The sequence below is a fragment of the Moschus berezovskii genome, chromosome 1 (assembly GCF_049115385.1).
Source record: "Moschus berezovskii isolate FMDL1 chromosome 1, NW_MosBer_1.0, whole genome shotgun sequence".
Classification (NCBI taxonomy): Eukaryota; Metazoa; Chordata; class Mammalia; order Artiodactyla; family Moschidae; genus Moschus; species Moschus berezovskii.
The window spans coordinates 87168487-87195026 of NC_142460.1; the positions used below are offsets into that span (position 1 = coordinate 87168487).

At 37.9% G+C, this 26540-nt stretch overlaps 1 protein-coding gene across 1 annotated transcript in view; it reads left to right on the forward strand.

The window, feature by feature from the left end:
- The window catches only part of STXBP5L (syntaxin binding protein 5L), a 347821-nt gene that overhangs the window by 76574 nt on the left and 244707 nt on the right, over positions 1–26540 (forward strand). Inside the window, exons 4-5 of the mRNA XM_088837386.1 lie at positions 20221–20302; positions 24424–24524. Coding sequence (XP_088693512.1) covers positions 20221–20302; positions 24424–24524 — 183 coding nt within the window. The remainder of the gene's footprint in view (positions 1–20220; positions 20303–24423; positions 24525–26540) is intronic.

Sequence of the window (26540 nt, forward strand, 5' to 3'; positions counted from 1 at the left end):
CCAGTTCTTCTAAATGACTCTTGCATACAGTAGTAGGTATAATTGTCATCTGAATTAAATTCGCCCATGCCAGTCCATTTTAGTTCACTGATTCCTAAAATGTTGATGTTCACTCTTGTCATCTCCTGTTTGATCACTCCAATTTGCCTTGATTCATGGACCTACCATTCCAGGTTCCTATGCAGTATTGTTTTTTACAGCATGAGACTTTACTTCCACCACCAGAAACATCTACAACTGGATGTTGTTTTTGTTTTGGCTTAGCCTGTTCATTCCTTCTGAAATTTTTTCTCTGTTTTCTGCAGTAGCATATTGGGTACCTACTGACCTGGGGAGTTCATCTTTCAGTGTCAGATCTTTTTGCCTTTTCATACTGTTCATGGGGTTCTCAAGGCAGGAATACTGAAGTGTTTTTCTATTCCCTTCTTTAGTGGACCACATTTTGTCATAACTCTCCACCATGATCCATATGTCTTGGGTGGCCCTACACAGCATAGCTCATAGTTTCATTCAGTTAGACAAGGTTGTGATCCATGTGATCAGTTTGGTTAGTTTTGTGTGATACAATTGCAAATGGTATTGTGTTCTTAATTTCTCTTTCTGGTGTGTATAGAAATGTAACAGATTTCTGTGTATTAATTTTGTATCCTATAACATTACTGAATTTATATATCCTAGTAGTTATCTGGTGAAGACTGTAGAATTTTCTATGTACAGTATAATGTCATCTGCAATGAGTGACTATTTAACTTCTTCCTTTGCAGTTTGAGTCCCAGATGGGTATGTACAGTTTCTTGGTGAGCCCTGTCAACATACTCATCCCTGAAAAAAGAGGGTAGTGATCGATACTGCTTCATTTCAGGTGGGTGGGGTGGAAGTTCACCTTGCCACTGTGCTCCAGTGACATCAGGAGGTAAAGGAATCATAGTATCAATCACTTCTCTCTGCATCACCTTGTTTGCCTCCTTGATGTGAATAGTGATTCAGCTCCTATTAGGATTCTCTGATATGATTTGGTTGTTGACGAGCCCTGCTTCGCCCACCTTGTTCAGTCTTGTCAAGTGGAAGTTAGGATTCTGGTTCCAAATTATCACCTTGCTGACTTAGGGTGCTAGGAGGGTGTGAGTGAAACCTAATGATAACCAGCCCCACCCTATACTATCTCATTCAGACTTGTTGCCACCGTACTCCAGTGCTGCCATATCTTGTTGGAGAAATTAAAATAACTTCCTTATACTGGTAAGAGGATAGAATATCAACTGCTGATTTAGACTCAATAGTACTACCCCATCAGGTTTGTATTGCTGCCCCCTGCCTCCACTGCTGTGGAGATGGGAATTCAGCATCCTGCTTAGTGCACTGATATAACCTGGCAGTGGAACAAAGTGCTACCTGCTTCTTCCAGGCAGGGGATGGGTGATTAACAACCTGCTTGTGTGCTTAAATACAAGTTGCTATAGGATTTAAAGTGTACTCTCTGCATGGTGGGAGTGAGATGAGGTAGATGATCAGCTCCCTAGTCAGCCCTCTTGAACTCCATGGAACGGGAAGGAGGAGAGGATGGTTTTTTTCATTGTTGTTTGGATAGAATAGGATGGATAATGCCACAGTTTGCTTTTAGCCCACCCTCTTCTCAGTCCTTTTGGAGAATAGCTTTTCTTGGATTTTTTGTTTTTGTCTTTATTTTTTACCTGTGCTAGTTGGTGGTGCTGGGTTGAAAACTTCTGCAGTGCCCTGTCTAGCATATATGGGACACAAAGGAAACTCAAGGAACTCACTACCATGTCATTCCACAAGTCCTGAGATGCCTAGACCTTTCTTTCTTTCTTTCTACCTCAGAGTTTACTTTTGCTTGTTTATAATGTTATCTCCAGGGTTTTTGCTCTTGTTTTCAGTTATGAAAGACAGAAACTGGGAGTAATAGGGCTGTTCCCTCTTGGCAGAATTGTAATTCCCATCCCCAAATTTTAACATGTTGTGTTTTCCTTCCATTCAGCTTGAATTGTTTTCTAATTTCTACTTGTTTTCTTTAATTGTGGATTATTTATAAATGTTTTAGTTCCTAAATATTAGAGATTTTTCTAGAATTCTTTCATTATTGATTTCTAATTTAATTCCATTATGGTCAGACAGTATATGCAGTATATGAACTGAATCCTTTTAAATTAACTGAGGCTTGTTTTATGGCCCTGTCTGTGGTCTATCATAATAAATGTTAAATGAATATTTTGAAATGAATGAATATTTTGCTATTGTTGGTTGGGTTTATCTGTAAATATTAATTAGGTAAAATTGAGAGTGTTATTCAAATTTATATTTTTGCTGATTTTATCAACTTCTAATAACTGAGAGAGTGGTATAGAAATCCCCCACTATCATTTTAGATAGACGCATTTATCCTTGCAGTTCTATCAGTTTGTTTTGTTTTATTTCATGTATTTTGAAGCTCTGTTTTTAGTTGTATGAACAGTTAAGAGTATGAAGTCCTTTTGATGGATTGACTCTTAACATTATGAAATGACCTTCTTTGTCTCCGGAAATATTCTTTGATCTGAAATTTACTTTTTCTGATATGAATACAGCCACCAAAGCTATATTTTGATTAGTATTAGCATGGTACATATTTTCTCATCTCTTTTATTTTAACCTATTTGTGTCTTCACATTTAGTGTATTCTTAGAGGCAGTATCTAGTTGGATATTGCTTGTTTCCCTAAGTTGACCATCTCCATGCTTTATAATTTTTTATTTACTTTTATATTAAAAATATATATTATGTTTTAACATAATATATATTTTTAAGAGATGTTACTTTTCTTTTTAGATAATACATTAATCATTTTAAATTTCACCTTTCAATATTTTCATATAGTGAATTTGACTTTTTTCATTTAATATACAGTTCTATGAATTAAATACAAGTATACCTCATTTTTAAAATTTCAGTTTCATGGCTGCAATCAGCATCCACAGTGATTTTGGAGACCAAAAAAATAAAATCTGACATTGTTTCCACTGTTTTCCCATCTATTTCCCATGAAGTGATGGGACCGGATGCCATGATCTTTGTTTTCTAAATGTTGAGCTTCAAGTCAACCTTTTCACTCTCCACTTTCACTTTCATCAAGAGGCTGTTGAGTTCCTCTTCACTTTCTGCCATAAGGGTGGTGTTAATCTGCATATCTGAGGTTATTGATATTTCTCCCAGCAATCTTGATTCCAGCTTGTGCTTCTTCCAGCCCAGTGTTCCTCATGATGTACTCTGCATATAATTTAAATAAGCAGGGTGACAATATACAACCTTGACGTACTCCTTTTCCTATTTGGAACCAGTCTGTTGTTCCATGTCCAGTTCTGACTGTATCTTCCTGACCTGCATATAGGTTTCTCAAGAGGCAGGTCAGGTGGTCTGGAATTCCCATCTCTTTCAGAATGTTCCACAGTTTATTGTGATCCACACAGTCAAAGGCTTCGGCATAGTCAATGAAGCAGAAATAGATGGTTTTCTGGAACTCTCTTGCTTTCTCCATGATCCCGTGGATGTTGGCAATTTGATCTCTGGTGCCTCTGCCTTTTCTAAAACCTGCTTACTCCTAGATAGTATATTAAAAAGCAGAGACATTACTTTGCCAACAAATGTCCGTCTAGTCAAGGCAATAGTTTTTCCAGTGGTCATGTATGGATGTGAGAGTTGGACTGTGAAGAAAGCTGATCACCAAAGAATTGATGCTTTTGAACTGTGGTGCTGGATATCCAACCAGTCCATTGTAAAGGAGATCAATCCTGGGTGTTCATTGGAAGGACTGATGCTAAAGCTGAAACTCCAATACTTTGGTCACCTCATGCGACGAGTTGACTCACTGGAAAAGACTGATGCTGGGAAGGACTGGGGGCGGGAGGAGAAGGGGACAACAGAGAATGAGATGGCTGGATGGCATCACCAACTCGATGGACATGAGTTTGAGTGAACTCCAGGAGTTGGTGATGGACAGGGAGGCCTGGCGTGCTGTGATTTATGGGGTTGCAAAGAGTCGGACACGACTGAGCGACTGAACTGAACTAATACCTCATTTTATTTTGCTTGAGATATTCATTTTTATAAATTGAAGGTTTTGGTAACTCATGTCTTCAAGTCTATTAGCACCATTTTTCTAATAGCATTCGCTCACTTAGTGTCTCTGTGTCACTTTTTGTTAATTCTTGCAATGTTTCAAGTCATCCACCAGCAAAAAGAGTGTGACTCACTAAAGGCTCAGATGATGTTTAACTCTTTGCAGCAGTTAAGTATTTTTTTTAATTTTTAAATTTTTATTTAATGGTACAAAGCACAATGCCAAAAACATTAACAGTTAAAATTTCACCAAATGAAAAAAATACTATAGAATACACAGTTGTAAAAAACTACATTAAGTTATTTTACAAGTGCCTCAAGGTGCAAAAAGAAAAAAAACCCAATGCCATACCTAAGTTATCCCTCTCTCAAAATAATGCCATTTATGTTATAAACCATGAGCACCCCATCAAAAGACGGGGACTGCTTTTGTTAATTCATATATATATATATGTGTATATATATATATGACTGTATCACTTTGCTATACACCTGAAACAAATACAACACTGTAAATAAAATATAGTACAATATAAAATAAAAATAAGTAACAGACCTTTGGGGCTTTACACCGAGTTAGAGTTCCTATCAGAGGGATAACAGCACCACAGCCATACTGAATCCTCATGAAGGAGGCACACGAATGACTGGATTACAAGAGTTACAGGAATGAGAGCTGCTTACTTCCCAGAAACTACAGCTCACAGAAAACTAACAAAGGCACGAGATACAGACCATTTACTTATGAATGTGTAAAACTCAAGAAAGTCCACATTATTCCTACAAAACATGTTGAAAGTGCTTCAGAATTCACACAGTACTAATTTTCTTATGGTTCTGGTTAAATTATATATACCAGTTTATAACAAATGGTAAAATCTGTAACTCTGTTCAAAGTTTTAAAAGATTACTTAAGAATAGTATCTTGTATTTCTATGCCACCTTTATAGTTCTGGTTTCTCATTTCTTAATTAGTAAATTCAGCGTGCAGGTTCTATCCCGGGCTAATTTATACACTTCCAGAAGGAACAGCCTCTTGAATCTACAGAGTGTTGAGGTGGGGAGCCCCCAACCATGTCAGATTCGTTTCACATAAAATAATATACATGTTTCAATCCATTCTCCCAAATTATCCCACCCTCGCCCTCTCCCACAGAGTCCGAAAGACTGCTCCACACATCCAAGTCTCTGCTGTTGTCTCGTATACAGGGTTATCGTTATCCTCTTGCTGTATTCCATATATATGTGTTAATATACTGTATTGGTGTTTTTCTTTCTGGCTTACTTCACTCTGTATAATAGGCTCCAGTTTTGTCCACCTCATTGGAACTAATTCAAATGTATTCTTTTTAATTGTTGAGTAGTACTCCATTGTGTAAATGTAACACAGCTTTCTTATCCATTTGTCTGCAGATGGACATCGAGGTTGCTTCCATGTCCTGGCTATTATAAACAGTGCTGCGATGAACATTGGAGTACATGTGTCTCTTTCAGTTCTGGTTTCCTCAGTGTGTATGCCCAGGAATGGGATGGCTGGGTCGTATGGCAGTTCTATTTCCAGTTGTTTAAGGAATCTCCACACTGTTCCCCATAGTGGCTGTACTAGTTTGCATTCCCACCAACAGTGTAAGAGGGTTCCCTTTTCTCCACACCCTCTCCAGCATTTATTGTTTGTAGACTTTTGGATAGCAGCCATTCTGACTGGCGTGAAATGGTACCTCATTGTGGTTTTAATTTGCATTTCTCTGATTATGAGTGATGTTGAGCATCTTTTCATGTGTTTGTTAGCCATCTTTATGTCTTCTTTGAAGAAGAAGCAATACAAGCATACCTCAAGAAACAAGAAAAAAGCCAACTAAACAACCTAACTCTACACCTAAAGCAACTAGAAAAGGAAGAAATGAAGAACCCTAGGGTCAGTAGAAGGAAAGAGATCTTAAAAATTAGGGCAGAAATAAATACAAAAGAGACTATAGCAAATTGACAAACAACTAGCTAGACTCATCAAGAAACAAAGGGAGAAAAACCAAATCAATAAAATTAGAAAGGAAAAGGGAGAGATCACAACAGACAACACAGAAATACAAAGGATAATAAGAGATTATTATCAGCAATTATATGCCAATAAAATGGACAACTTGCAAGAAATGGACAAATTTTTAGAAAAGTATAACTTTCCAAAACTGAACCAGAAAGATATAAAATTTTAACAGACCCATCACAAGCATGGAAATTGAAACTGTAATCAGTTTTTTAAATTAAGATATGTACATTGTTTTTTTAAGACATAATGCTGTTACACACTTAATAGACCACAGTATAGTATAAACATAATTTTCATATGCACTGGGAAATCCGAAAATTTGTGTGACTTACTTTACTGTGACTATTTTACTTTATTAGTGTTATAGTTTTAGCTTTTTAATTTCAGCTGTGATTCATTTTGAGTTAAGTTTTGTATATGGTATAAGGATGTTGGAGCAAAAGCAAAACCAATACCCAGTTGTGGATGTGACCAGTGATAGAAGCAAGGTCCGGTGCTGTAAAGAGCAGTATTGCATAGGAACCTGGAATGTTAGGTCCATGAAGCAAGGCAAATTGGAAGTGGTCAAACAGGAGATGGCAAGAGTGAACATAGACATTCTAGGAATCAGTGAATTAAAATGGACTGGAATGGGTGAATTTAACTCGGATGACCATTATATCTACTACTGTGGGCAGGAATCCCTTAGAAGAAATGGAGTAGCCATCATGGTCAACAAAAGAGTCCGAAATGCAGTACTTGGATGCAATCTTAAAAATGACAGGATGATTTCTGTTCGTTTCCAAGGCAAACCATTCAATATTACAGTAATCCAGGCCTATGCCCCAACCAGTAATGCTGAAGAAGCCGAAGTTAATCGGTTCTATGAAGACCTACAAGACCTTTTAGAACTAACACCCAAAAAAGATGTCCTTTTCATTATAGGGGACTGGAATGCAAAAGTAGGAAGTCAAGAAACACCTGGAGTAACAGGCAAATTTGGCCTTGGAGCATGGAATGAAGCAGGGCAAAGGCTAATAGAGTTTTGTCAAGAGAACGCACTGGTCATAGCAAACACCCTCTTCCAACAACACAAGAGAAGACTCTACACATGGACATCACCAGATGGTCAACACCGAAATCAGATTGGATTATATTCTTTGCAATCAAAGATGGAGAAGCTGTATACAGTTAGCGAAAACAAGACCAGGAGCTGACTGTGGCTCAGATCATGAACTCCTTATTGCGAAATTCAGACTTAAATTGAAGAAAGTAGGGAAAACCACTAGACCATTCAGATATGACCTCAGTCAAACCCCTTATGATTATACAGTGGAAGTGAGAAATAGATTTAAGGGACTAGATCTGATTGATAGAGTGCCTGATGAACTCTGGATGGAGGTTCGTGACATTGTACAGGAGACAGGGACCAAGACCATCCCCATGGAAAAGAAATGCAAAAGAGCGAAATGGCTGTCTGAGGAGGCCTTACAAATAGCTGTGAAAAGAAGAGAGGCAAAAAGCAAAGGAGAAAGGGAAAGATATAAGCATCTGAATGCAGAGTTCCAAAGAATAGCAAGGAGAGATAAGAAAGACTTCCTCAGTGATCAATGCAAAGAAATAGAGAAAAACAACAGAATAGGCAAGAAACTTAGAGATTCCAAGGGAACATTTCATGCAAAGATGGGCTCAATAAAGACAGAAATGGTATGGACCTAACAGAAGCAGAAGATATTAAGAAGAGGTGGCAGGAATACACAGAAGAACTGTACAAAAAAGATCTTCATGACCAAGATAGTCATGATAACGTGATCACTGACCTAGAGCCAGACATCTTGGAATGTGAAGTCAAGTGGGCCTTAGAAAGCATCACTACGAACAAAGCTAGTGGAGGTGATGGAATTCCAGTTGAGCTATTTCAAGTCTTGAAAGATGATGCTGTGAAAGTGCTGCACTCAATATGCCAGCAGATTTGGAAAACTCAGCAGTGGCCACAGGACTAGAAGAGGTCAGTCTTCATTCCAATCCCAAAGAAAGGCAATGCCAAAGAATGCTCAAACTACCGCACAATTGCACTCATCTCACACGCTAGTAAAGTCATGCTCAAAATTCTCCAAGCCAGGCTTCAGCAGTATGTAAACCGTGAACTCCCAGACGTTCAAGCAGGTTTTAGAAAAGGCAGAGGCACCAGAGATCAAATTGCCAACATCCTCTGGATCATGGAGAAAGCAAGAGAGTTCCAGAAAAACATCTATTTCTGCTTCATTGACTATGCCAAAGCCTTTGACTGTGTGGATCACAATAAACTGTGGAACATTCTGAAAGAGATGGGAATCCCAGACCACCTGACCTGCCTCTTGAGAAACCTGTATGCAGGTCAGGAAGCAACAGTTAGAACTGGATATGGAACAACAGACTGGTTCCAAATAGGAAAAGGTGTACTACTTCAAGGTTGTATATTGTCACCTTGCTTATTTAACTTATATGCAGAGTACATCATGAGGAACACTGGGCTGGAAGAAGCACAAGCTGGAATCAAGATTGCTGGGAAAAATATCAATAACCTCAGATATGCAGATGACACTACCCTTATGGCAGAAAGGGAAGAGGAACTCAAAAGCCTCTTGATGAAAGTGAAAGAGGAGAGTGAAAAGGTTGGCTTGAAGCTCAACATTCAGAAAACGAAGATCATGGCATCTGGTCCCATCACTTCATGGGAAATAGATGGAAAAACAGTGGAAACAGTGTCAGACTTTATTTTTTGGGGCTCCAAAATCACTGCAGATGCTGATTGCATCCATGAAATTAAAAGAGGCTTACTCCTTGGAAGGAAAGTTATGGCCAACCTTGATAGTATATTAAAAAGCAGAGACATTACTTTGCCAACCAAGGTCCGTCTAGTCAAGGCAATGGTTTTTCCCGTGGTCATGTATGGATGTGAGAGTTGGACTGTGAAGAAAGCTGATCGCCGAGGAATCGATGCTTTTGAACTGTGGTGTTGGAGAAGACTCTTGAGAGTCCCTTATACTGCAAGGAGATCCAACCAGTCTATTCTAAAGGAGATCAATCCTGGATGTTCATTGGAGGGACTGATGCTAAAGCTGAAACTGCAATACTTTGGCCACCTCATGCGGCGAGTTGACTCACTGGAAAAGACTCTGATGCTGGGAAGGGTTGGGGGCGGGAGGAGAAGGGGACGACCGAGAATGAGATGGCTGGATGGCATCACCGACTCTGTGGACGTGGGTTTGAGTGTACTCCGGGAGTTGGTGATGGACAGGGAGGCCTGGCATGCTGTGATTCATGGGGTCGCGGAGAGTTGGACACGACTGAGCGACTGAACTGAACTGAACTGATAAGGATGGGATCTACATCACTTTATATGTGGATATTCAGTTGTTGTAGTAATATTTCCTAAAAAGAAGTCTATCTCCATTAAATTGTCTTGATAGCCTTGTTGAAAATCAGTTGACTAAATATGTGAGGATTTATTTCAAGAATCTCAATTCTGTTCCAGTAGCTATGCTGCTGGTGCTGCTGCTAAGTCACTTCAGTCGTGTCCGACTCTTGTGCGACCCTACAAATGGCAGCCCACCATGTTCTGCCATCCCTGGGATTCTCCTGGCAAGAACACTGGAGTGGGTTGCCATTTCCTTCTCCAATGCATGAAAGTGAAAAGTGGAAGTGAAGTTGCTCAATTGTGTCCGACTCTTAGCGACCCCATGGGCTGCACCCATGGGATTTTCCAGGCAAGAGTACTAGAGTGGGTTGCCATTGCCTTCTCTGAGTTAGCTATATATGTCTACTCTATTTCAGTACCTCATTGGTTTTGATTTCTGTAGCTTTCTATACATTTTGAAGTTTGAGTCTTCCAACATTATTCTTATTTTTTAAGGTTTATTTTTATATCCTGGGTCTCTTAAATATCCATATGGATTTTTGTCTATTGTCTATTTATGCAAAAAAAATGCAGCTGAAATTTGGATAGGGATTCCTTTGATTCTGTATTTGGAGAGTATTACCACTTTAACAATATTAAGTCTTTTGATCTATGGGCATTAGAAGTCTTTCCACTTGTAAGTTCTTTAATTTTTTTCATTAATGTTTATAGTTTTTATAATACATGTTTTGTACTTCTTTTGCTAAATTTATTACAGATTCTTTTATTACTTTACTACTGTAAATATAATTATTTTCTTAATTTTTGGATAGTGCTTTGTTAGAATATAGAGAAAGTTGATTTTTGTACATTGATTTTATTACCTGCAGCCTTAATGTTACTTCTTTTATTAGTTGTAATGATTTTTCAGTGTATTTCTTAGGATTGTGTGCAGACATACCTTGGAGATATTGTGGTTCCAGACCACTGCAATAAAGAAAATAAATAAAATACCACAGTAAAGTGTCACATGAATTTTTTGGTTTCCCAGTGGATATAAAGTTATGTTTACACTCTTCTGTTGCCTATTAAGTGTGCAAGAATATTATGTCTGAAAAAATAATGTATGTGCCTTAATTGAAAAATACTTTCTTTCTTAAAATGCTAATCATCATCTCACAATGCAGGGTTGCCATAAACCTTACATTTGTGAAAAACAGCTCAGTGTCTGAGAAGTGCTAAAAAAGTAAAGCACAGTAAAATAAGGTATACCTTTATGTACAAGATCATGTTATCTGCAAATAGTTTTAGTACTTCTTTCTAATCTGGGTATCCTTTATTTCTCTTGTTCAGTTGCCCTGGATAAAACCTCTGGTAGATATTTGTCTCATTCCTTGTCTTCAGTTCAGTTCAGTCGCTCAGTTGTGTCCAACTCTTTGCGACTCCATGAATCGCAGCACGCCAGGCCTCCCTGTCTATCACCAACTCTTGGAGTTTGCCCAAACTCATGTCCATCGAGTTGGTGATGCCATCCAGCCATCTCATCCTCTGTTGTCCCCTTCTCCTCCCGCCCCCAATCTTTCCCAGCATCAGAGTCTTTTCCAAGTGAGTCAACTCGTCGCATGAGGTGGCCGAAGTATTGGAGTTTCAGCTTTAGCATCAGTCCTTCCAATGAACACCCAAGATTGATCTCCTTTAGAATGGACTGGTTGGATCTCCTTGTAGTCCAAGGGACTCTCAAGAGTCTTCTCCAACAGCACAGTTCAGAAGCATCAATTCTTCGGCACTCATCTTTCTTCACAGTCCAGCTCTCACATTCATACATGACCACTGGATAAACCATAGCCTTGACTAGACAGACCTTGGTTGGCAAAGTAATGTCTCTGCTTTTTAATATGCTATCTAGGTTGGTCATAACTTTCCTTCCAAGGAGTAAGCGTCTTTTAATTTCATGGCTGCAGTCAGCATCTGCAGTGATTTTGGAGCCCCAAAAAATGAAGTCTGACACTGTTTCCCCATCTATTTCCCATGAAGTGATGGGACCCGGATGCCATGATCTTTGTTTTCTGAATGTTAGCTTTAAGCCAACTTTTTCATGCTCCTCTTTCACTTTCATCAAGAGGCTTTTTAGTTCCTCTTCACTTTCTGCCATAAGGGTAGTGTCATCTGCATATCTGTGGTTATTGATATTTCTCCCAGCAATCTTGATTCCAGCTTGTGCTTCTTCTAGCCCAGCGTTCCTCATGATGTACTCTGCATATAAGTTAAATAAGCAGGGTGACAATATACAGCCTTGACGTACTCCTTTTCCTATTTGGAACCAGTCTGTTGTTCCATGTCCAGTTCTAACTGTTGCTTCCTGACCTGCATACAGGTTTCTCAAGAGGTATTCCCATCTCTTTCAGAATTTTCCACAGTTTATTGTGATCCACACAGTCAAAGACTTTGTTTTAGAAGGAAATTATTCATTGTTTCAGTAGCATGACATTAGCAGTAGGTTTTTTGTACATGCCCTTTATCAGATTGAAGAAATTTCTTTCTGTTGTTTATTTATTGAGAGTTTTTACCACGAAGGTGCACAAACTTTTTTCAAATACCTTTTCTTCACCTCTTGAGATACCAAGTAATTTTTGTCTTTTAGTCTGTTGATAATATATGTATTACATTAATTGATTTTTTGTTGTTAAACCAGTGTTGCATTCCTGGAGTAAATCTTACCAGATCATAATAAATGACCCTTTTTAGATGTTGCTGGATTGATTTTGATTATTTTTTGCTGATTATTTTTATGTCTGTATTAGTCAATTATGTCTTTAATTTTCTTTTTTTGTAATATCTTTGAATCAGGAATCAGGGTGAAAATGAAGTCGCTCAGTCGTGTCCGACTCTTTGTTACGACATGGACTGTAGCCTACCAGGCTCCTCCATCCATGGGATTTCCAGGCAGGAGTACTGGTGTGGGTTGCCATTTCCTTCTCCAGGGGATCTTTCAAACCCAGGAATTGAACCTGGGTCTTCCGCATTGCAGGCAGACGCTTTACCGTCTAAGCCACTACTGGCCTAATAGCGTCTTATGGGAAGTGTTTTCTCTTTTGATTTTTAAGAGAGTTAATGAAGAATAGGTAATAATCTTAACTTTTTGGTATATTTCACCAATGATGCCATCTGGGCTTTTCATCCTGGATAGTTAATTACTAAATCAGTTGCTTTGAAGGACTATTCAATAGATTTTAAAATTTCTTTTCTAATCAGTTTTGGTAATTTATGTATTTCTAGGATTTTGTTCATTTCTTCTATATTATCTAATTTGTTGGCATATAAATTGTTTATAATATCCCCTTATAATCTTTATTTTTATAAGATTTGTAGTCACATTTTTAGTTCCTGACTAACTATTTGTGTATTCTCTTTATTTAAGGTTGATGTAGCTAAATGAATTTTGCTGATTTTTTTATAAAGAACCAACTTTTGCTTTCATTGATTTTGTTTATTGTTTTATTTTCCAGTTTATTTATATCAGCTCATCTTTTTTATTTCCTTTCTTCTGATTGCTTGGGTTTAGTTTTCTCTGCTTTTATTGTTTCTCATGGTGCAATTTTAGGTTACTGAATTGAGATTTTTTTTGTGTGTAGATGCTTATAGCTCTTAATTTGTTTCTGAGCACTGCTTTATCTGTATCCCCTAAGGTTTATTATGTTGTGTTTTAATTATAAAAATATTGAAATATAGGTGTTTTACAATGTTGTGTTAGTTTCTGCTGTACAGCAAAGTGAATCAGCTATTTATATACATATATCTCTTCTCTCTTGTTTAGTGTCATATGTGTATGTTTTTTATCTGTTTTTCTTTCTGTAGTTAATTTCTAGGTTTTTTTTTAAATGATTGGTGTATTTTTATCCTTTTAAATTTGTTTAGACGTGATTTGTGACATAGCATGTAGTATGTCCTGGAGAATGTTTTATATGCACTTAAAGGATTCATGGGGTCGCAAAGAGTTGGACACGACTGAGCAACTGAACTGAACTGAAAGGATGTATGGTCTGCTGTTAGGGGATGTAAGTCCTCTGGATGCCTATTAAGTTCAGTTGGTCTAATGTGTCATTTAAGACTACTGTTTCTTTAGTATCTTTTTTTTCTGGGTTCAGTTCAGTCGCTCAGTCATGTCCGACTCTCCGCGACCCCATGAATCACAGCACGCCAGGCCTCCCTGTCCATCACCAACTCCCGGAGTTCACTCAACTCATGTCCACAGAGTCGGTGATGCCATCCAGCCATCTCATTCTCTGTCGTCCCCTTCTCCTCCCGCCCCCAACCTTTCCCAACATCAGAGTCTTTTCCAATGAGTTAACTCGTCGCATGAGGTGGCCAAAGTATTGCAGTTTCAGCTTTAGCATCAGTCCTTCCAATGAACACCCAGGATTGAGCTCCCTTAGAATGGACTGGTTGGATCTCCTTGCAGTCCAAGGGACTCTCAAGAGTCTTCTCCAACACCACAGTTCAGAAGCATCAATTCTTCGGCGATCAGCTTTCTTCACAGTCCAACTCTCACATCCATACATGACCACGGGAAAAACCATAGCCTTGACTAGACGGACCTTTGTTGGCAAAGTAATGTCTCTGCTTTTCAACATATTATCAAGGTTGGTCATAACTTTCCTTCCAAGGAGTAAGCGTCTTTTAATTTCATGGCTGCAATCAGCATCTGCAGTGATTTTGGAGCCCAAAAAAATAAAGTCTGACACTATTTCCACTGTTTTTCCGATATAAGGGACTGTTCAAATCCTCTACTATTATTGTATTATTGTCAGTTTCTTCCTTTACATCTGTCAATATTTGCTTCATATACTTGTGTGCCATTATAGCTGTATGTGTGTTAATGAATGTTATATCCTCTTGTATTGATCCTTCTATCACTGTGTAGTTGCTGAGTTGTATTGAACGCTTTGCGACCCCGTGAACTGTAGCCTGCCAGGCTCCCCTGTCCATGGGATTCTCCAGGCAAGAATACTGATGTGGGTTGCCGTTTCCTCCTCCAGGATTAACCAATACATCATGATAAATATTGCTCTTTAAAGAGCAAATTATTTTCCTACTAAGAATTTTTTGCTAAAAATCTACTATAAAAATAATTTATTCTCTCTATATTTTCCTGCTACAGTAATGCTAAAACATATCTATAGTCTCCTCAAACCTCAGGTGTTAAGAGCATATTATTCTGTTTGAGTTGGAACACTGCTTCACATAGTCAACATGTTTTTTTAAGTCACTCTAAGAACTCTCAAGGACAGTAAAAGAAAAACATTACTGTTGCCTACAGATCTTTCAGGTATTTTTCCCCTCAAATTTTTCTAAATTAAACGTTGTGATAACTGGTTTTTCTTTGTTTTCCATGGTACAGTCTTTTAAGTTATTTTTCTTTTACTTTAAGCCACTCCTTCATTTTCAACTTGCTGAGCAGGCAGGCTTTTCGTTTCCTCGGAAAAGAATTCCTGTGGCTGCAGGTAGGCGTTCTTATTCCACCAATCTTTTATTGTGCTGTTGGACCCAGTGACTTAGGTGGAAAAGTATAAGGTATTCTTCCATGAATGGATATGATATGGTGATAAGAAACTGGGATCCAACAGGACCCAGGGAACTGAGAGGCTTGAAGGCACACCAGGAAGGCTGCAGTGTGTTTTATGAAAATTGTATGCTATCCTAGTAACTTTTCCATCAGAGGTTTTGTAGATCAGGAGTGAAGAATCTTCTGCTGCGTGAGACAAGTAGGAACCCTCCTGCAAGCTACTTAATTTTCTTAGAATTATAAAATGCCTTTCTTTTTCCTTTGTGGTAGACTTTATCTGATATGAGTATTGCTACCCTAGCTTTCTTGTTGCTTTCATTTGTATGAAATGATTTTTACCTATTCCCTCACTTTCAGTCTGTGTGTGCGTTTAGCTCTGAAATGAGTCTCTTATAGAAAGGATATAGATTAGTCCTTTTTTAAAAAAAAAATACAGTCAGCCACCTTGTATCTTTTGACTTGAGCATTTAATCCATTGACATATAAGGTGATTATTGATTGGCACATATTGACATTTTATTTCTTGTTTTTTGTTTTATGATTCTGCTCTATTCTTGTGGTTCAATGATTTTTTTTTTTAGTGTCATGCTTGTGTTCTTTCTTGTGTTTGTGAATCTATTGTATGTTTTTGATTTGTAGTTCACATGGGATTTATGTATGTTGATCTATATGTCAACTTGTTACAAAGTGGTAGTCCTTTAAGCTTAAACACATTCTAAATGATCTACGTATTTTACTCCCTTCCCCCATGTTTTTGTTTCTGATGACATATTTTATACCTTCATATTTATCCCTTAATTGTTTCTTGTAGTTGATTTTACAACTTTTGTCTTTTAATCTTCACATTATCTTTTTTAAGTGGTTGATCCATAGTCTTCACTATATATTTGCCTTTATTATAGTAAGATTTTTCCTTTCCTATTTATTCTTACTTCTTACTGTAGCCATTTCTTTTCCTCATAGGGAAGACTCTTTAGCATTTCTTTTAGGGTCAATTTAGTATTGAACTCTTTTCGTCTTTGCTTGTCAGAGAAAGTGTTTTTATCTCTCTTTCATTTCTAAATGATTATCTTGTGGAATAGAGTATCCCAGGTTGTAGGCTTTCCCCTTTCAACTCTTTAAATATATCATGCCACTCCCATCTGGTCTGCAAAATCTGTAGAAAAATCAGCTGATAGCCTTATGGTGTTCCCTTGGATGTGACTTTTTCTTTTTCATTTGCTGCCTTTGCAATTATCTCTTTATCTGTAAGTTTTTCCATTTTAGTTATGATATCTCTTGGTGCAGGTCTCTTTGGTTCATTTTGTTTGGGGTCCTCTGTGCCTCCTACATCTGGATGTGTTTCCTTCTTCAGGCTCTAGAAATTTTTAGCCACAATTTCTTTTTTTTTTTTTTTTGGTAATTAATTTATTTTTTATTGGAGGCAAATTATTTTACAATATTATATTGGTTGGTTTTGCCATACATTGACATGACAATTGACATCATACATTGACATCACAATTTCATCAAACACATTTTAAATTCCTTTCTCTATCTTTACTTCTTGGACCCCATAATGTATATGTTAATATGAACGATTGATGTTGGCTCAGTGATCCCTTAAACCATCCTTACCTTAAAAAATTTTTCTTTTTCCTGTTATGATTGGGCAATTTCCATTACTCTGTCTCACAGATCGCATATACATTTTTCTTTGTCACCTAGTCTGTTAATTCCCTCTAGTATGTTTTTCATTCCAGTTGTTATACTCTTTTTTTTAATATAAATTTATTTATTTTAATTGGAGGCTAATTACTTTAAAATATTGTTTTGGTTTCTTTTTCTCTGACTGGTTCTTTTTTATATTTTCTAGTTCCTTGTTTAAATTCTCACTGTGTTCATCTGTTCTTTTCCCAAGTTCAGGTTAGTTCAGTTCAGTCGCTCAGTTGTATCCGACTCTGTGACCCCATGGACTGCCACATGCCAGGCTTCCCTGCCCACCACCATCTCCCAGAGCTTGCCCAAACTCATATCCATTGAGTCGGTGATGCCATCCAACCATCTCATACTCTGCCATCCCTTTCTCCTCTTGCCTTCAATCTTTCCCAGCATCAGGGTCTTCTCCAATGAGTCAGTTCTTCACATCAGGTGGCCAAAGTATTGGAGCTTCAACATCAGTCCTTCCAAAGAATATTCAGGACTGATTTCCTTTAGGATTGACTGGTTTGATCTTACAGTCCATGGGACTCTCAAGAATCTTCTGCAACACCACAGTTCAAAAGCATCAATTCTGTACTCAGCTTTCTTTATAGCCCAACTCTCACATCCATACATGACTACTGGAAAAACCATAGCTTGGACTAGATGGACTTTTGTTGGCAAAATAATGTCTCTGCTTTTTAATATGCTGTCTAGGTTGGTTATAGCTTTTCTTCCAAAAGGCAAGCGCCTTTTAATTTCATGGCTGCAGTCACCATCTGCAGTGATTTTGGAGCCCAAGAAAGTAAAGTCTCTCACTGTTTCCATTGTTTCCCCATCTATTTGCCATGAAGTGGTGGGATCAGATGCCATAATCTTGGTTTTTTGAATGTTGAGTTTTAAGCCAACTTTTTCATGCTCCTCTTTCACTTACATCAAGATGCTCTTTAGTTCCTCTTTGCTTTCTGCCATAAGGGTGGTATCATCTGCATGCATATCTGAGGTTATTGATATTTCTTCTAGCAATCTTAATTCCATCTTGTGCTTCATCCAGCCCAGCATTTTGCATGATGTACTCTGCATATAAGTTATATAAGCAAGGTGACAGCCTTGAAGTACTCCTTTCCCAATTTGGAACCAGTCTGTTGTTCCATGTCCGGTTCTAACTGTTGTTTCTTGACTTGCATACAGATTTCTCAGGAGGCAGGTGAGGCGGTCTGGTATTCCCATCTCTTGAAAAATTTTCCATAGTTTGTTGGGCTCTACACAGTCAAAGGCTGTGGCATAGTCAATTAATCAGGTGTTTTTATGGAATTCTCTTGCTTTTTTATGATCCAACAGATGTTGGCAATTTAATCTCTGGTTCCTCTGCCTTTTCTAAATCCAGCTTGAACATCTGGAAGTTCTCTAGTCTTTCCCATTCTATTGTTTTCTTCTGTTTCCTTTTACTGATCACTTAGGATGACTTTCTTATCTCTCCTTGCTATTGTTTGGAACTCTGCAGGATTTTAAAGCCATTCGGGAGATTCATCTTCCTGATTCCAACACAATGGCTGGGGTACCCAAACCCCTCACTCCTCAGGGAGAACCCCCCAACCTGTGATATCCCCTTCTTTGTCTGTGCTTCCTGCTGGGCACTGGTCCTTATCACTTTGCCTTCCTCACTACCTGACTCTATGTGGATCTTTCTTTACACCCTTGGTTGTAAAAGAGCCTTTCTGCCAGTCTCTATTTTTAGCAAGCCTCACATGTAGATCTGTTTTTGATGTATTCAACAGGAGGAGGTGAGCTCAATGTCTTCTGCTCCACCATTTTGATCTCTCTCCATTTCTTTTATTAAATGTATTTTGTTTTCCTGATTTTGTTCAGTTCTCTCTGTGTTTTCTTACATTTCATATAGTTTAAGATGTTTATTTTACAATCTTTGTCAGGCAAATCGTAAATCTCCATTTCCTTGGAACCGGTTACTAGAGCTGTATTACTTTCCTTTGGTGGTGTCACATTTGCATAATTCTCTGTTTTCTGTGTAGCCTTACATTGATGTCTGTGCAGTTGTGGAAGCACACACCTCTCTCAATCTTTACAAACTGGTTTCATGAGATAAAAACCTCCTGTCTGTTTCCTGAGCTGATAGGATTACATCCATAATTGCTGTTATGAAGCATGCATGGGAGGCAGTTTTTGCTGGGTCTACAGTGGCATCTATGACGTGTGGGCTTGTTACTGGGTCTTGGGCTGGAATGGATGGATCCCTTCTGGTCCCTGGGTGGATGTGACTGCCTGTAGTACCTTGTTCAGTAGGGTAGGACTGGGACAAGAGTCCGCTTTAGGGTCCATGTGTGGGTCCTCAGCCAACAGGTCCTTGTGCTAGGAGTGTTTATGTTGTATTGGGCCCTCTCAGAATTTCTGAGTATAGACAGGAGTCTGTTCTGTTGGGTATATTTGGTAGCAGGACTGTTCACAGACTGATGTTGGGAGGGACTGGGATTCTGTGTAGGGCCCTTTCAGATCTCCAAATAGAAGTGTTTCCTACTGGGACACTGGTCATTCAGGATTGTTGTAGACTGGCAGACTATGGATATGAGGAAGCTGGAGTCATATACAGGGCTTTTTCAGAAACTCCAAGGGGCAGAGACAGGAGTATCTCCTGTCTAGTCTTTGTGGCAACAGAAATTCTAGCATACTGTGGCAGTAAGGGGGCTTGAGCTGAGCATAAATCCTTTTTAGGATCTTAGAGGGCCCAGACAAGCATGTTTCCTAAGGAGTTCCTATGCTAGCAAGATTGTTCCTGAACTGTGGCTGAGACCTGCTGGAGGTCTGTTAGGGGGCCGTTTCAGAATCAACAGTCTGATGAACTATACCTTACTTCCAGGGGCTCTCCTCCAGTGGTGGAGTGAGCTGGAGCTGGTTCAAAGGCCACTTCCTCGTCTACAACCAGGAACAAGTTCTTGATTATGCCTGTTAACCTGATAATGGATGAATGTGACTCCTCTGGATATCTTGACATATGGGATATGCTGGTGACAGACCCAGAACCAAATGGGATTGTAGCTAAATTCTCAGGGGAACAGAGCTATTTCTGTTTCTATAGCTGAGACCACAGTCAGTGAGTCAGCTGCCTCGAGGCAGTTCTGTCTCCTCAGTGGAGAAAATGGACTGCACCTTCATAACCTCCAATCTGGATCCTGAAGCTCCTGAGAATGCACTTTGGTCTGTGCATGCAGATGCAAAATTGTTGTTGTTGAGGGGGGTTGATGTGTGAGGGACATTTTATTCAGCCATTTTGCTGACAAACAATGCTGTATAATTTCCATTAACTAAGACTATGATTTTTTAACTCTTTATTTACAAAAATAAAGGTAAATAATAAGCCAAATGGTGGTTGCTAAGTAGGTTAGTTTTTTCTTTACACATTAATATTGATGCTAATTAAAATGTTAGAATCCTTGACTTTTATTATTTTAGACTTGGAAGACCTGGTGTTGATTGTTATTGTCAGCATGAAAGTGGTGCGGCTGTCCTGCAACTCCAATTCTTGATCAATGAGGTAAGGATCTTCTTGAATATTTATATCTCACACACATGGTGTAATTGTTTTAATAATATTTTTCTACATGCTTAAAGATATATATGTATATGAAATATTATTCATGGTGACATTTTTCATTAAAGACTATACTCCTGTATTTGTTAATTTATTAAATTTTAAAGGAAAAAATTTGCATTATCAGAAGATCCTGTTATTGCGATTGTGTAGCATAATTTTTAGATTAATTGTTTAAGTGGTTTTAAAAAAATTACTAAAATCCTTTGATTGCTATACTGACCATTAAACTTTCCCTCTACACTCTCCTTTCATCAGTTTGTTTAATCATCTAGTGTTAATTTTCATGTTTTGTCTTTATCTTCCATTAAATAATCTTTTCAGTTTTATAATTTGCCTTTGTCTGTATCTTTATAATCATTTGTTGGTATATGAGTACATAGCTATTTTGACAATTGGCTGCCTATCCTATTCCTATTTTTATAGACCTATGGTGATGAGGAACTCCCTAAAGACAAAGTTTGTAAAGCTCAGAAAGAGTAGTTGAAGGCTGCTTAAGGCCTTCTTGACTCATATTTTTACAATGGATCCTTTAGTATTCTAGAACTCTTTTACGTTAAGTGAGTCAGTCAATACAAAAATGTTTTGAGTTTATGCCATACCAAATTTGAGCACTTAGCAGATGGGCTAGGTATGTTGAGAGAAAAACATGAGGTATCATTGGTCGTTTTCTTAGGGCATGAATGATGATCTTTTATTTGACAACTCTATGTATTTGCATATATATATCTTCCTAAGAATTTTTACTCATCAGTTCAGTTCAGTTCAGTTGCTCAGTCACGTCCGACTCTTTGCAACCCCATGAATCACAGCATGCCAGGCCTCCCTGCCCATCACCAACTGCTGGAGTCTACCCAAACTCCATGTCCATCTAGTTGGTGATGCCATCTAGACATCTCATCCTCTGTTGTCCTCTTCTCCTCCTGCCCCCAATCCTTCCCAGCATTAGGGTCTTTTCCAATGAGTCAACTCTTCACATGAGGTGGCCAAAGTATTGGAGTTTCAGCTTTAGCATCAGTCCTTCCAATGAACACCCAGGATTGATCTCCTTTAGAATGGACTGGTTGGATCTCCTTGCAGTCCAAGGGACTCTCAAGAGTCTTCTCCAACACTACAGTTCCAAAGCATCAATTCTTCGGTGGTCAGCTTTCTTCACAGTCCAACTCTCACATCCATTACATGACCACTGGAAAAACCATAGCCTTGACTAGCTGACCTTTGTTGGCAAAGTAATGTCTCTGCTTTAAAATATGTTATCTAGGTTGGTCATAACTTTCCTTCCAAGGAATAAGCAATTTCATGGCTGCAGTCAGCATCTGCAGTGATTTTGGAGCCCCAAAAAATCAAGTCTGACACTGTTTCCACTGTTTCTCCATCTATTTGCCATGAAGTGATGGGGCCAGATGCCATGATTTTAATTTTCTGACTGTTGTTTTTACTCATAAACATGGGTAAAATATTTCATATAGCTTTGTATCAACCTGAGATATGAAAAATTTATGATACTGAGACATGTCCACATTTTACTTTTCTTGACTCAAAAATCTTTCTCAGAAGGCTGTGAGATTCTTATTGACAGACCTAGCATATTTCATGTGGTAGGCATATTTGCTATGGGGTACCAAAATGAGAGAGGGAAATAAGGAAGATAAGGGAAAAGAGTTTTTAAAATATTTTATTGTAATAGCTAGTCATTAGTATCTAGAGTGACAGCCTTTTTGAAATCTCAGTGTTACACTGTAGCTCCCAGAGCAAACTCTGGGAGATGGTGAAGGACAGGGAAGCCTGGTTGTACAGCAGTCTGTGGAGTTGCAAAGAGTCAGACAGGACTGAGTGACTGAACAGCAACGACTTTGTAGCTCCTAGTTGAAAGATCTCAGTCCTTTGCCTTCTGTATATAGATGTTTACTGGTAAGCATAAATTGTTTCCAGGTGATTTTCTTTGTGTCCTGTCCTCTGAGAATTGTCTTCAAGGCCTTAAATTTGCCTCTGTGCTGTTACGTAACTATGAATAAATAAAGACAAGCCTTCAAAACTGACAAGCCTGCCAGTATTTATGTTGTCTATCCTGAACTACTCACCTTGATCTGCCTTTAAATTCAATTTCTGGACCTTTTCCCAAACTTCCCAGCCTCTGACCTCATGACATATGTTTTTATTCAATTTTTAATCTTCACAGGTCTTCATTAGCAGTCCTTCTTATAGATTTGTTTTTGTAAATGAGTCCTAGACACCCTGCTGATGGGTGTTATGTCTCTGCCGGCACTGTTATGTTCAGAGGTTCTGTTTACTTCCCTGAAATGCTATTATCTCCTAGTTTTATCATAGTATTATTAATACTGACTTCCTTCCTATATTATATATTCAGCTATTACACTAAGATATTATTAAACATCTGCTGATTTATTTTACTTTCATTGCCTTTGGCATAGTATATATGTTTTGTACAGCATGAACTACATTTTATTAATTTCATGTATCATGAAATGATATTATATTTTATTCATTTTGTATATAATGGTCTATCATCACCCTGTCCCAAATGAGTTTCTACTTTCCTGAGAAATGAAGTCACTATTCTATAACTCAGAAAATTTGTAGCTCATCAAGTACTTCTAAGAAATTCTAATAATTTTCTAGTTTGAATATGTAAAGTATTTGAGAACAGCTTACAAATAAAGCAAGCATACAAATACAAAAATCCTCAAGGCGTGTGTAGGATTCATTTTATTGCATGGAGTGTAATTACCTGTGAGATCATGTTAAAATGTGTGTATCAATGTATACCTCTTTGAATATGTGTAGTTTACATATTTATATACAAATATGTAAATTACATACATTTTAAAACATTTTAATGGTTATACTCTGTTATAATTGTTGTTTTAAAAGCTATTTTTCTCTGAGACTAAAATCATAGTTTTATATTGAGTAGTGTGAAGAGAACCATCACAAGATACATGAGCATCTGTTTGTTTTACGAATTGTTATGGAAGTGTCATTTAGATTCCTGTATTCATTAATTCCTAAAGAAGAAATAAATTCTAGGAATTTCAGTATAGCCCTTTCTAGCATTTACATGGGCTAATCATTTTGATATCTGTGGTTGAGTTAATAAACTATGAAAGGCTACTTGTAACACAGTACTTTGAAAAATATAAGAAGAATTTTAGATATCTCAGGACTACCATGATTGTGGAAGATCAGTTTTACAGAACACACTCACTACTCTAGAGAAGCTTCAGGCTCTGACATAGGGCAAGCATGGACATTTTTTTACTGGGAAATTCATAATGGCAAAAGTTCTGACATAGTTTTAAGATGATCTTAGTTAACTCTGAAATAAGTAGTTTAAATATATGTATAAGAAGTCATACATGGCAGCTAGTTTTCTGCCCATGTTGTCTGCCATACTAATAGGTAGAACCCATCCTATTTTAAATATTTAAGTAGGATTCATTTGTATTTGAAGGCTTTGTATAAAAAGGCTCTTATTATTTTTATTGTTATACTGAATTCTATTTGGAAAAATGTTTACTTTTACTACAGATGTTTTCTTTTGTCACAGATGAATCTTCTTGAACTATGAAGACAAATTAAATTATATCAAGTATACTTTTTAGGGAGAATATGTACATCTCAACTGTATAGAAAATTTTTAGAAATGGTGAATTTTTATGTGATTGCAGTTTTAAAACTAAATTGGATATTTACTTCTCTGTAGAGCTGCCTGATATATGTGTAAATAGTAGAAACAAAAAGGAATAGTTTTTCACAAAGAAAATATAAGAAATCTTTAATAGTTACAATGATGCTTATAATAATAATAATCCTTCCATTGATAAATGCATATTCACCAATCCATATATGGTAGTTTACCTGCTTCTTCTACTCAGCATTCTTAGGCTTCCTGACTGAAGTATATTCATTGTCCTTGTATTTCTACATTATATAAATACAAATAACTTAAAGAACACTGAAAAATTCAGTTCATTAGTTTAGGTTTTGCTTCACAAAAAACATAAATTAAGTAAATCACTCATTTTGTCTTCATTTTGTTCCAGGGTGCTTTGGTCAGTGCAAGTTCAGACGATACACTTCATTTGTGGAACCTTAGACAAAAAAGGCCAGCTATTCTTCATTCTCTCAAATTTAACAGAGAACGGTAAGAATGTAAGAGTTACACAATTTCTTAATGTATAAGAAAATGATTTGCTGAACAGGTTTCAGGTTAATTTTTGAAAAAAATTTAAAAATAATTTTAATAGCTCTAAATAATATTTATGCTTGCTTTTATAATAGTTTATTTACATAGAAAATTCAATGATATAGATTCAATCATCTTCTAGTGGAGAACTCCTAGTATTCTTCTCTTTGTAAACCAGGACTTCAGAATTGGTATTACGTTCTCTTTCTTAGGCCAGGGTGCTGAAAACTCAGGCCTAAAATTTAAAAGTCAAATAAATACTGAATGTGTCTCTACACTTTTTGATCTTGGAAGTTACCTCCTACACTTTCATATTTTTGCTTAAATTTTTTTTTTAACCTTAAAAAATAAGAGACAGATTTTCAGTTCAGTTCAGTCGCTCAGTCGTGTCCGACTCTTCCGTGACCCCATGAATCACAGCACACCAGGCTTCCCTGTCCATCACCAACTCCTGGAGTTCACTCAAACTCATGTCCACAGAGTTGGTGATGCCAATCAGCCATCTCATTCTCCATCGTCCCCTTCTCCTCCCGCCCCCAACCTTTCCCATCATCAGAGTCTTTTCCAGTGAGTCAACTTGTCGCATGAGGTGGCCAAAGTATTGCAGTTTCAGCTTTAGCATCAGTCCTTCCAATGAACACCCAGGACTGATCTCCCTTAGAATGGACTGGTTGGATCTCCTTGCACTACAAGGGACTCTCAAGAGTCTTCTCCAACACCACAGTTCAAAAGCATCAATTCTTCGGCGATCAGCTTTCTTCACAGTCCAACTCTCACATCCATACACGACCACGGGAAAAACCTTGACTAGACAGACCTTGGTTGGCAAAGTAATGTCTCTGCTTTTTAATATACTATCAAGGTTGGTCATAACTTTCCTTTCAAGGAGTAAGCGTCTTTTAATTTCATGGCTGCAATCAGCATCCGCAGTGATTTTGGAGCCCAAAAAAATAAAGTCTGACACTGTTTCCACTGTTTTTGCATCTATTTCCCATGAAGTGATGGGACTGGATGCCATGATCTTCATTTTCTGAATGTTGAGCTTCAAGCCAACTTTTTTACTCTCCTCTTTCACTTTCATCAAGAGGCTTTTGAGTTCCTCTTCACTTTCTGCCATAAGGGTAGTGTCATCTGCATATCTGAGGTTATTGATATTTCTCCCAGCAATCTTGATTCCAGCTTGTGCTTCTTCCAGCCCAGCATTCCTCATGATGTACTCTGCATGTAAGTTAAATAAGCAAGGTGACAATATACAGCCTTGATGTACTCCTTTTCCTATTCGGAACCAGTCTGTTGTTCCATGTACAGTTCTGACTGTTGTTCCATGTACAGTTCTGACTGTTGTTTCCTGACCTGCATACAGGTTTCTCAAGAGGCAGGTCAGGTGGTCTGGTATTCCCATCTCTTTCAGAATGTTCCACAGTTTATTGTGATCCACACAGTCAAAGGCTTTGGCATAGTCAATGAAGCAGAAATAGATGTTTTTCTGGAACTCTCTTGCTTTCTCCATGATCCAGCGGATGTTGGCAATTTGAACTCTGGTGCCTCTGCCTTTTCTAAAACCTGCTTGAACATCTGGGAGTTCATGGTTCACATATTGCTGAAGCCTGGCTTGGAGAATTTTGAGCATGACTTTACTAGTGTGTGAGATGAGTGCAATTGTGCAGTAGTTTGAGCATTCTTTGGCATTGCCTTTCTTTGGGATTGGAATGAAGACTGACCTTTTCCAGTCCTGTGGCCACTGCTGAGTTTTCCAAATTTGCTGGCGTATTGAGTGCAGCACTTTCACAGCATCATCTTTCAAGATTTGAAATAGCTCAACTGGAATTCCATCACCTCCACTAGCTTTGTTCGTAGTGATGCTTTCTAAGGTCCACTTGACTTCACATTCCAAGATGTCTGGCTCTAGGTCAGTGATCACGTTATCGTGACTATCTTGGTCGTGAAGATCTTTTTTGTACAGTTCTTCTGTGT